General features: G+C 34.8%; 1 protein-coding gene across 10 annotated transcripts in view; it reads left to right on the forward strand.

Annotated features, from left to right (window-relative positions):
• Positions 1 to 12,029, forward strand: part of LIN54 (lin-54 DREAM MuvB core complex component) — a 126,246-nt gene that overhangs the window by 43,362 nt on the left and 70,855 nt on the right. For all 10 annotated transcript variants that reach the window (XM_077143008.1, XM_077143014.1, XM_077143010.1 and 7 more), the window contains exon 3: positions 2,050 to 2,173. In XM_077143008.1, the coding sequence (XP_076999123.1) occupies positions 2,050 to 2,173 (124 nt within the window). The remainder of the gene's footprint in view (positions 1 to 2,049; positions 2,174 to 12,029) is intronic.

Raw genomic sequence — 12,029 nt, forward strand, 5'->3', positions numbered from 1 at the left:
AAATAAAAAACTACATAGCTATATTTTTCCTTTTTTAGGCTCCAGAATATTTGATTTTAGTATTACAAAGTGTACATGATTCTCTGGCTTTTTTTCCTAGACATCCTTATGCATTATCTTAAGTTTAATCAGAGTATTGATATTAGATTATGGACAGCAGCTAAGAGTGGAAGTAGGAGACCCATCTTGAAAAATATAGGAAAGAGGAGGCAGTTGAGGGCTGAGGCAGTAACAGAGTTATAGTTAGTTACGTGTAATTACAGATATATAAACACTTTCTCATGTTTCATGTTCGTAGTATATAAGAGTAGTAAATATCTGGCAGTCTGAAACACCATGATTCCTTACTAGCTCCTGAATCTACCCAACACAGTGCCAGAAATTGCCGACCTGTATTGATGACATATTTCTTTTTTTGATTTATTTTTGTCTTAATTTCCTCATTAGATAACTTGTTAAAAATATTCTTTCTGCTTTATTTTACTTTGTTCTAGAGTACTTTGAAATTCATAATGTAAAAATTCATGGCTCCTAGTGGGATTGTAAATTATCTTCACCAGTGCTCTGCTAAAGAAACAACTTCAAGGGCAAGATAAGCTTGTACATTTGAATAATTAATGTGCTTTTGGTTAAATTGCTTGTTTTTCTTGATATGATTGTTAAAATAGTTGAAAATGGGGAAATACTTTGGGTTCCTGATTTTTATAGCACAGGTTACTTTATTGTTAGATATGGATTTCTATGAACATCAATACTTGTATCTGTTGTGATCAATAATACTGAGTTAGATAGGTGAAATTCTAAGTTGAATTTTAAACATGTAAATGTACTTGGGAAACATTTTCCTTTTATGTTTTCCTAAGTAGCATCAGCTTTTAAAAAGGACAATTATGAGTTTATTTGGGGTTATGTAATATTTTGCAAGCTGTGTTTTTTAAAATACAGTAATGGACCTCTGTTTTGTTATTAAAAATGAAATATCTTTCATTTGTATCTTGTTTTGCAGTAATATATTCTGAGTGCAAAAAAGTTGTATATTCTGAAGTTAAGAAAAATGTTAGTTTAATTTATAATTTGAGTACAGAGAGTTAATATTTAGCTAAGTCTATGATCTGTTACAGCTTCAGGTGTATTTCTATCATTTATGTTGGTTGAACTCATTTGAAAGTTATTTCCAATAATAATTAGTACTGTGGGGGGGGGGGCCTCAGGATATAATTTTTAGTTAACGTCCTTCCTACTCTAAAAGTCTATGTTTTTTGCCACAGTAATGTCCACTTCTGACTTTTAGAGAAAGTGCTTTCTTTGCATGCTTTGCTAATTTCAATTTGAAAATATTGGTAACTCTACTTTCCTTGACTTGTGGAAGAATTTTAGTTCAAGTCAACAGTGTGCCAATATATAAATTCAGATCAGATATGAGTAAAATATAGAACCTTTCTTCAAGGAATTATGCTATAGTAAATAATGTTTCAGAACTTTTGCCTCTAGAATAGCCTTTGCTCTACAAACTTGTCTGTTTGTACCCTGGGGGATTAACTTCATCAGGTCTTCTTTTATCTGCTCCTGCTGTATAGGTCTTAAGTTGAAAATCTAATAATAAATTTATCTTTAATATGTATTTATATTTTTCTTTAAGGCACCAATGTAGTATTTATAGATGACTTCATTTGCACTATACTTTCATAAAAACTGTGTTTTATTATTGACTAATTTGTTATTTTGAAAGAGTATTGTTATGCCATAGTATTCTGTTTTATATTATTAAAAAAAATTTGGTTCTTATCACATGCATGTATCCCAAACACTAAAATAAGGATTAATAATAAAATACAAAGGTATTAATGTGTTTGGGCTTAAGGATGGGATCATATTAATATTTCAATGAATGGCTGCATTTCAATAAGTTAAATGTTTTTAAACATTAGCACTTAGATATTTCTTGCTGGATGAGTTGATTTCACAAATATTTTTATTTTCAATCTTCTGTTTAATTGAATAGGTATTTTATAGAAACAAATGGTCTTCATAGTTATTTATATGTTTCAGATTGCTAAGAAGCCTCGAACACCAACCTCTGGTCCAGTAATCACGAAGCTGATCTTTGCAAAACCAATTAATAGTAAAGCAGTTACAGGACAGACAACTCAAGTATCACCACCAGTCATTGCAGGTTATATTTCTTTATGGTTTATTAAACTATATATGTACATTCCTTTTAGATTTAAAAAGGCTTTTCTGCCATCTAAAACTGTTTTAGTGCAACAAGTATATCTTAATATTATAAACCAAACCAATTATGAGGAATATGTGCTTCAAGCAGTGTCTTATCTTAAATCAGTCATTACTTCAGTTTCCTTCATTTTTAGTAGAATTTTTAAATGAAAATTAGAAAACTTATATATATAGCATTTCTATGTGCTACACACAGTTCTAAGATCTTTACATATATTGACTCATATAATCCCTCCAGCACACCTGTAAGGTAGGTTCTAATATTATCTGTGTTTTACCAATGAAGAAACAGAGGCACTCAGGAGGTAAATTGGTGAGCAGGAATTTGAACCCTAGGAATTTGTCTGCAGAGTACATGTACAAAGTCTAATAGATTTAAATTAATACAGATGGGAATATAATATTTCATGGTTCCTGTTTTAATTTTTTGTTTTCGGTATTTTTATGTGTTGTTCATGTAGCTGTCTGTGAATAGAAAATTGTCAAAAATGATAGTAATTATTTTAGTGATGACAGAATTTTAGCTGTTTTACTTTTACCAACAAACTCCTTAAGGAGACCCAATCTTTTTTTTTTTTTTTAATAAGCAAGTGAGAAAGGTTTATTGAAGAAGAACATACATGCTTGAGGGGTGAATGCAGGTGTGCTCAAGGGAGAAACATCCCAATCCTCTTTTACTGTATATCGCTAAAACTTGTCACCACCAATAACTCCAACATTTTGGAAATCTTGGCTTCATGTGTTCCATTCACTTTGTTCTTCCAGGTTATCTCATCTTATAGTTCGAATCCAGTATTTCTTTATTTTGAAATCTCAGATCCATTGACTCCTCCACTTTCTCATTAAAATAACCACCCCCTTCCTGTCCTCAAATTCTTTCTTACTTAACGTAGAGTCCATGAGCCATCATTATCTCTCCCTTGCAAACACCACTCATTCTTTTTCCTCTCTCTCCTTTTGTTGCCTCCTCAAGTCCAACTCTACCTCCCCTTTGCCTGGCAAGCAACTTATACAAGTAGCTCAATACTTCTAGAGTATATGACACAGCTGTGATGACTGGTCTTTAATTCAGAGGGATACTAACGTTATTCTTTTCACCAGTTACAAAATCACTTCTAATTTCTATTGTGCTAAAAGGCTTGGAGAAGAAACTATGTATAGTAGACTTTTGATTAGATTATTCTTCCCTAGAATATGTATTCTTAATGAGGGAACTTCAAATGTTAACTAACCATCTCTAGATATAGATTAAAACCACCTAACACTCTCTTGGATAAGTTTGCAGCTATAATTAACAGAAGCAAATCTAAAGTGAATGACATTTCTTATTTCCCTCAGTTTTTGAACTGTATGTGGAGAAGATAGAAAGATTGTGGTTTGAGGGCAGTGTTAGGTGAGTGAGTGCTCTCTTTCTCCTTTGGTCACCAGTAGAGAAGGGTTGTGATGATGTTGGGGGTTGGTGTCTTGAGGGCTGTCATAGGAAGTAGGTATAGTTCCACAGGGAAAATTTGAAATGGTTTGATTTGGAGCCACTTTAGGAAGTAAGCTGTAATTAACTGGAAGTAAGTAAGGGTTGGATATATTGATAAAAAAGAGACCACAGTCCCTTGGGATGCTTTGGTAGATGATGGCAGTTAACTGGAACTAATGTCTTAATGCAGTATTCTTTATTGTCCTTGAGTTTGAGAAAGTCCCTTAACATTTTAATTATAGGGGAAAACCGTATGCTAAATAATAGTGGTGTTTGCAGAAGTTTCTGAAATAATCTGATATTTAATAATGGCCATTCTAGTAGGTGTGAAATGTTATCTTATTGTGGTTTTGATTTGCATTTCCCTAACATCTGGTTATGTTGAGCATTTTTTCATGTGCTTTTTAACTATATATCTATCTTTATGCCAGTACCATGCTGTTTTGACCACTGTAGCATTGTAATATACTTTAAAACCAGAAAGTGAGTCCTCCAACTTTGTTTTTCCTTTTCAAGGTGTTTTTGGCTGTGTGGAGCCCCTTAACCTTCCAAATAAATTTAACAATTAGCTTTTCCATTTCTACAAAGTAAGCTGTTTGTATTTTGATTGGAACTGCATTGAATCTGTAAATCAGTTTGGGTAAAATTGACATCTTGAAGATATTTAGTCTTCCAACCCATGAACATGGAATGTCCTTCCATTTATTTAGGTCTTTTAGCAATGTTTTGTAGTTTTCTATGTGTACAGGTCCTTTACTCCTTGGTTAAATTTATTCCTAGATATTTAATTATTTTAATTGCTATTATAAATGGAATTTTTAAATTTATTTCTTCCACACATTTTTCATTACTAGTGTATAGAAGCACAACTGATTTTTTGTGTTTTAATCATATATCCTGCCACTTTGCTGAACTCAATTATTAGCTCTGGTAGCTTTGTCGTAGATTTTTTGAGACATTCTAGATTATATAGAATCTAGTTATCTGCAAATAATGAAAATTTTACTTCTTCTTTTCTAAGTTGGATGCCATTTATTGCCTTTTCTTGCCTAACTTCTCTAGCTAGAACTTCTAACACAATTTTGAATAACAGTGGTGATATTGAACATCCTTGTCTTGTTCCAGATCTTAGAGGGAAAGTTTTCAGTCTTTCACCATTGAATACAGTATTAGCTGTGGGTTTTTCGTATATACTGTTTATCATATTGACAAAGTTTCCTAATTTTTGAAGGGTTTTTCAAGAAAGGATGCTTGATTTTGTCAGATGCCTTTTTTGCATCAAGCAAGATGATTGTGTGGTTTTTTCCTCTTCAATATGTTAATGTGGTATATTTTACAGTAATTGATTTTCTTGTGTTGAATCACCTTTGCATATCTGGGAGAGAACTCACTTGATCATGATGGATAATTCTTTTAATGTACTGTAGGATTCAATTTGCAAGTATTTTGTTGGGGATTTTTTTAATCTATATTCATTAAAGAGATTGGTCTGTAGCTTTCTTTTCTTGTAATATCTCCAACTGGCTTTGGTACGAGGGTGATGTTGGCTTCATAGAATGAGTTAGATGTGTTCTCTCCTCTTCACTTTCTTGGAAGAGTTTGAGCAGGACTGGTATTAATTCTTCTTGCCATGATTGGTAGAATTCACCTGTGAAGCCATCTGGTCCTGAGTTTTTCATTGTTCGGAGGTTTTTGATGACTGATTCAATCTCTTTACTTGTAATTGGTCTATTAAGGTCTTGTGTTTCTTCTAGAATCAGTGTAAGTTGTTTGTGTGTTTCTAGAAACTTGTCTATTTAATCTAAGTTGTCTAATTTGTTGGCAGACAGTTGTTTATAGTATCCTCTTAATGATCTTTTTTATTTTTGTGGGGTCAGAAGTAATGCCCCCCATTTCTAATTTTATTTATTTGTGTGTTTTCTCTCTTTTTCTTTGTTGGTCTAGCCACGTGTTTGTCAATTTTATTGATTTTCTCAAAGAGTTTGTTTTTTTGATTCCACCTTTTAATTTTCAATTCCATTTATTTCTGCTCTATTCTTTATTATTTCTTTCCTTCTGTGTGCGATGGGGTCAGTTTGCTATTTTTTTATTGTTTCTCCAGGTGTGCAGTAGATCTTTGATTTTACCTCTTTCTTCTTTTTTAAGGTAGGCATGTTGAGCTATAAATTTCTCTCTCAGCACTGCCTTAGCTGCGTCCCATAAATTTCGATATATTGTTTTATCATTTTCATTTGTCTTCAGATAATTACTGATTCCTCTTGTAATTTCTTCTTTGACCCATTGATTATTTAAGAGTGTATTATTTAGCTTCCCTGTATTTGAATATTCTAGTTCTCCTCCTGATATTGATTTCTAGCATCATTCCATATAGTCAGAGAGAGTGCTTTGTATAACTTGAACCTTAAAACTTTTGAGGCTTGTTTTGTGACCCAACATATGGTCCATGCTGGAGAATAACCCATGAACACTTGAGAAGAATGTATATCCTACTGTTTTAGGGTGAAATGTTCTATGTATCTGTTAGGTCTAGTTCATTTATCATATTGTTTAGGTTCTCTTTTTCTTATTGATCCTCTGTTTAGATGTTCTTTCTGTTGTGAGAGTAGTGTGTTACAGTCCCCAACTATTATTGTAGAGATGTCTTTTAATCCCTTCAGTGTTGCCAATGTTTGCCTCATGTATTTTGGGGCACCCTGGTTAGGTGCATAGATATTTGTGTTTGTTATTTCTTCTTGGTGGATTGACCAAGAATCCATAATCCAATTGACCATTGTATTAATATATAATGTCCTTCTTTATCTCCTGTAACAGTTTTGCATTTAAAATCTACTTTGTCTGATATTACTGTAACTGCCCCAGCTCTTTTTGGTTAATGCTTACGTGAAATATCTTTTTCCAGTCTTTCTGCCTATTTGGATTTGGGGTCTAAAATGAGTCTCTTGTTAACAGCATATGAATGAATCATACTTTTTTATTCATTCTGCCAATCTGTATCTTTTTGTTGGGGAGTTTAATCTATTAACATTCACTATTATTACTGTAAAAGCAGTACTTCAACCACTTTATCCTTTGGCTATTATTTATCGTATCTTATTTTTTTCTCTTTTTTTTATTAATTAAAAAAAATTAACTAACACAACATTTAGAAATCATTCCATTCTACATATGCAATCAGTAATTCTTAATATCATCACATAGATGTGTGATCATCATTTCTTAGTACATTTGCATCGATTTAGGAAAAGAACTAGCAAAACAACAGAAAAAGATATAGCATGATAATACAGAGAAAAAAATAAAAATAATAATAAAAATAAAAAATAAAAAAAGTATAAAAAAAGGAAAAAAACAAAAAACACAAACAAACAAAAAAGCTATAGCTCAGTTGCAGCTTCATTCAGTGTTTTAACATAATTACATTACAATTAGATAGTATTGTGCTGTCCATTTTTGAGTTTTTGTATCTAGTTCTGTTGCACAGTCTGTAACTCTTCAGCTCCAATTACCCATTGTCTTACCCTGTTTCTAACTCCTGATAGTCTCTGTTACCAATGACATATACCAAGTTTATTCTCTAATGTCGGTTCACATCAGTGGGACCATACAGTATTTGTCCTTTAGTTTTTGGCTACTCTCACTCAGCATAATGTTCTCTAGGTCCATCCATGTTATTACATGCTTCCATAAGTTTATTCTGTCTTAAAGCTGCATAATATTCCATCGTATGTATATACCACAGTTTGTTTAGCCACTCGTCTGTTGATGGACATTTTGGCTGTTTCCGTCTCTTTGCAATTGTAAATAATGCTGCTATAAACATTGGTGTGCAAATGTCCATTTGTGTCTTTGCCCTTAAGTCCTTTGAGTAGATACCTAGCAATGGTATTACTGGGTCGTATGGCAATTCTATATTCAGTTTTTTGAGGAACCGCCAAACAGCTTTCCACAGTGGTTGCACCATTTGACATTCCCACCAACAGTGGATAAGTGTGCCTCTTTCTCTGCATCCTCTCCAGCACTTGTCATTTGTTGTTTTGTTGATAATGGCCATTCTGGTGGGTGTGAGATGATATCTCATTGTGGTTTTGATTTGCATTTCTCTAATGGCCAGGGACATTGAGCATCTCTTCATGTGCCTTTTGGCCATTTGTATTTCCTCTTCTGAGAGGTGTCTGTTCAAGTCTTTTTCCCATTTTGTAATTGGGTTGGCTGTCTTTTTGTTGTTGAGTTGAACAATCTCATTATAAATTCTGGATACTAGACCTTTATCCGATATGTCGTTTCCAAATATTGTCTCCCATTGTGTAGGCTGTCTTTCTATTTTCTTGATGAAGTTCTTTGATGCACAAAAGTGTTTAATTTTGAGGAGCTCCCATTTGTTTCTTTCTTTCTTCAGTGCTCTTGCTTTAGGTTTAAGGTCCATAAAACTGCCTCCAATTGTAAGTTTCATAAGATATCTCCCTACATTTTCCTCTAACTGTTTTATGGTCTTAGACCTAATGTTTAGATCTTTGATCCATTTTGAGTTAACTTTTGTATAGGGTGTGAGATACGGGTCCTCTTTCATTCTTTTGCATATGGATATCCAGTTCTCTAGGTACCATTTATTGAAGAGACTGTTCTGTCCCAGGTGAATTGGCTTGACTGCCTTATCAAAGATCAAATGTCCATGGATGAGAGAGTCTATATCTGAGCACTCTATTCGATTCCATTGGTCAATATATCTATCTTTATGCCAATACCATGCTGTTTTGACCGCTGTGGCTTCATAATATGCCTTAAAGTCCGGCAGCGTGAGACCTCCAGCTTCGTTTTTTTTCCTCAAGATACTTTTAGCAATTCGGGGCACCCTGCCCTTCCAGATAAATTTGCTTATTGGTTTTTCTATTTCCGAAAAATAAGTTGTTGGGATTTTGATTGGTTTTTCTCTTTTTTTATCCTTTTAGTTACTCTTACTGATAATCTTCATTTCTATACTCTCCTCCAAGCCTCTTTCCTGTCTTTTCTTTTTAGCCTACAGAACTCTCTTTAATATTTCTTGTAGGGCAGGTCTCTTGTTAATGAACTCTCTCATCGTCTGTTTATCAGCAAATATTTTAAACTCTCCCTCACTTTTGAAGGTCATCTTTGCTAGATAAAGAATTCTTGGCTGCTAATTTTTCTCTTTTATTGTGTTAAATATATCATACCACTGCCTTCTTGCCACCATGTTTTCTGATGAGAAATTGTCACAGCATTATTGCATTTCCCTTGAATAGGATGAATTGCTTTTTTCTGGTTGCTTTCAAGGTTCTTTCCTTATCTTTGGTGTTTAACATTCTTGTTAGTATGTGTCTTGGAGTAGGTCTATTAGGATTTAGTCTTTTTGGTATACAGAGATCTTCTTGGACACATATATTCATGTCTTTCATAAGAGTTAGGAAATTTTCAGCCATTGTTCCCTCAAATATTCTTTCCTCCCCTTTTCCCTTTTCTTCGTCTTCTGGGGCATCCATGACTGTATGATTGTGCAGTTTGCACTGTCATTGAGATCCCTGAGACCCTGCTTAATTTTTCCCATTCTTTTCTCTGTCTGTTCTTTTGTCGATAGCATTTCAACTTCCTGTCTTCTAGCTCACTGATTCTTTCTTCTGCCTGTTTATATCTGTTGTATTATGCCTGTCTATTGTGTCTTCCATTCCCATCACTTCTGTTGTTTCTTTTTATGTTTTGAAAATTTTCTTTAACTCACACAGTGTGTTCTTAATATCCTTTATCTCTTTAGCTATATTTTCCTTCATCTTCTTGAATTGATGTAGGAGATTTCTTTGAACATCTTTGATTAGTTCTAAATTCTGTGTCTCTGAAGTTTTAATTTGTTTCTTTGACTGGGCTATATCTTGTTTCTTAGTATTCCTTGGAATTTTTCGCTGTTGTTTCAGCATCTGATTATGTTGATGATTTTATTCTGGAGGTCAATTTCTCTCTCTAGCCTAAGGTTTTCTTACTGATTGGCTTTGTTCTAAGGCACTTAATTTTTTTTTATTGATGTATATTCATATACCATGTAATTATCCAAAGTGTATAATCAATGGTTCATGATATTATATAGCTGTGCATTTATCATCTCAGTCAGTTTTTTTTTCTTTTTAGTAAAAATAACAGATATACAAAAAAGCAATAAATTTCAAAGCACACCACAACAATCAGATGTAGAACAGATTTCAGGGTTTGGTATGGGTTAACAATTCCACACTTTTAGGTTTTTTTCCTAACTTCTCTAAGACTGGAGATTAAAAGAAGTATCAATATAATGATTCAGCAGTCATACTCATTTGTTAAACCCTGCCTTCTCTGTATAACTCCACCATCACCTTTGATCTTTCTCCCACTCGAGGGGTATTTAAGCTGTACCCATTCTAAATTTTTTGTGCTGGAATGGACTATCAGTAATATGGGGTAGGAGGATGAAACTGACTGATGTTCTGCAGAGGCTAGCCCATCTTAAGATACTTAACTTTAATACTTGGTACAACTTTATTATAGACCTTTGAAATAGCTCCTGCTTAACTGACCAGATTTTTTTCAACTCTTATTCATCTGATTCTTTCCCTTGATCCCCCACTTAATTTTTGAGATTGCACTTTTTGTGCAGTTGTTTTAGCCCCAGAAGAAAGCTTCCTTTCCCCTCTTCCTCCCCTGGGAATGTTGACCTGTTCTATTTGGGTTTTTTTGTCTCTGTAGTTTTTTAACACTCCTTTCATTGTCTCTCACTGCTTTTGCCTTTAGGGCAAATTGTATTTTCCAGTCAGAACAGGGCCAGGGACCCACAAATGGTGTGTAGATCCAGTCAGAAGTGTCCTAGGGAGGAGGTTAGAAGGATCCCAAAAGTTCTCTTTGACAGCTCCCCAAATTTTCTTTCCTGGTATGGCCAGCAGATGATGTTCTTCAGCTAACTATTTCCCGTAGTCCTAAGGTGTTAACTGTGCTTTTAAGTATCAACCAGTTCTGCCCCTGTAAAGGGCAGGTTTGAAACAGAAGCTGCCAGCTGCTTTTGTTTGTGTTGGCTTGAAGCCCTAGCACAGAGCTGGGACACAGTGATCTGAGTTCGTTAATCAAAAGCCTCCAACAGTACTGGGCTGTGGTCCCCTACCCTTTTCTTGGGGAAGAGCTGCTCTTCATCAAACTTTTCCCACAGCCCCAAGAAGTTCCTGTGTTTCTAAATCATCCCCAGTTCCACTCCTGTCGGGGGTGAAGTTGAAACACAGGTTGCTGGCTGCTTTTTGTCCTGGGCTGGCCGAAGCTGTAGTTGCCGTCAGAGCTGGCACCCAACGTTCTAAATTCACTAGATTGGTGCTGAACCATGCCCCCCACCCCACCCCTATTCCTATCCTTGGCGAAGAGGACCTTTATTTGCAGTCAGGGGCTGATCTTGGGGTGACCTGCTGCGAAAGTGGGGCCTGGGCACTCTGCCTTGAGGTGTGGAGAATTTTACTCAGACCTCTTCACTGGAGGTTATCAGTCTCTTTTTCCTCATTTCCCTGTACAGTATACAGTGTTCTTCTGATGTCCCGAACCCCCGAACAGTTGTTTCAGGCAATTTCTGGCTGTTTACTAGCTGCTTTGGGGGATGAACTGTGTCTTGAAGCTCTCTACTCCATCTTACCCAGAAACCAGTATTTTCTTGATGATAGTTCTTTTATCTTATCTCTCCAGTGCCTAGCACAGTTTCTGACACAGGGATGTGTTCAATAAATGTGTATTGTTGAATGAATGTGTGTATTATGGAGGCAGGGTAGTGGTTTGGTAGAAGTTATTGGGAGACCTGGGTTTAATCATGGTTCTGTTGATTTTCTCTGTGATCTTGCATAAATATATTATTCATCTTATTTCTGTGAAATAAAGTATCAAACAACCTCACAAGACAGTTCTTGAGAACTGGTTAAGTGAGATCCAGGGGTCCTCATTATCGGAACTCCCAAGATAACAGGATGTTGCAGGGGAGCAAACTTCATCACAATGTGAATATGTTCACTAATTAACTAATCTTACAGAATTATTCCTTGTTCAAATATTCTAGCTCCCTGACCCAGCCTGTCAAATCTGTGGCTTTCTGGAGTGTGACTTTTTTGATTCTTAGAGAATACTTGACATTAGAGTGCAAATGCCTTGCTTAATTGGTTTCAAGCTAGAATTGCCTGTCTTGTAAAACTTGTTTGAATCAGTCTGTGGAGCAAAGGATAAATTGGATCCCGAAGTTAAATTTGTTAACCAGGAGAAATACTATCTGGTTGATAGCCAAGTAGGCCCCTCAAAAAGAGAATAACTTGAATTTCAAAAGATG

The sequence above is a fragment of the Tamandua tetradactyla genome, chromosome 24 (assembly GCF_023851605.1).
Source record: "Tamandua tetradactyla isolate mTamTet1 chromosome 24, mTamTet1.pri, whole genome shotgun sequence".
Taxonomy (NCBI): domain Eukaryota; kingdom Metazoa; phylum Chordata; class Mammalia; order Pilosa; family Myrmecophagidae; genus Tamandua; species Tamandua tetradactyla.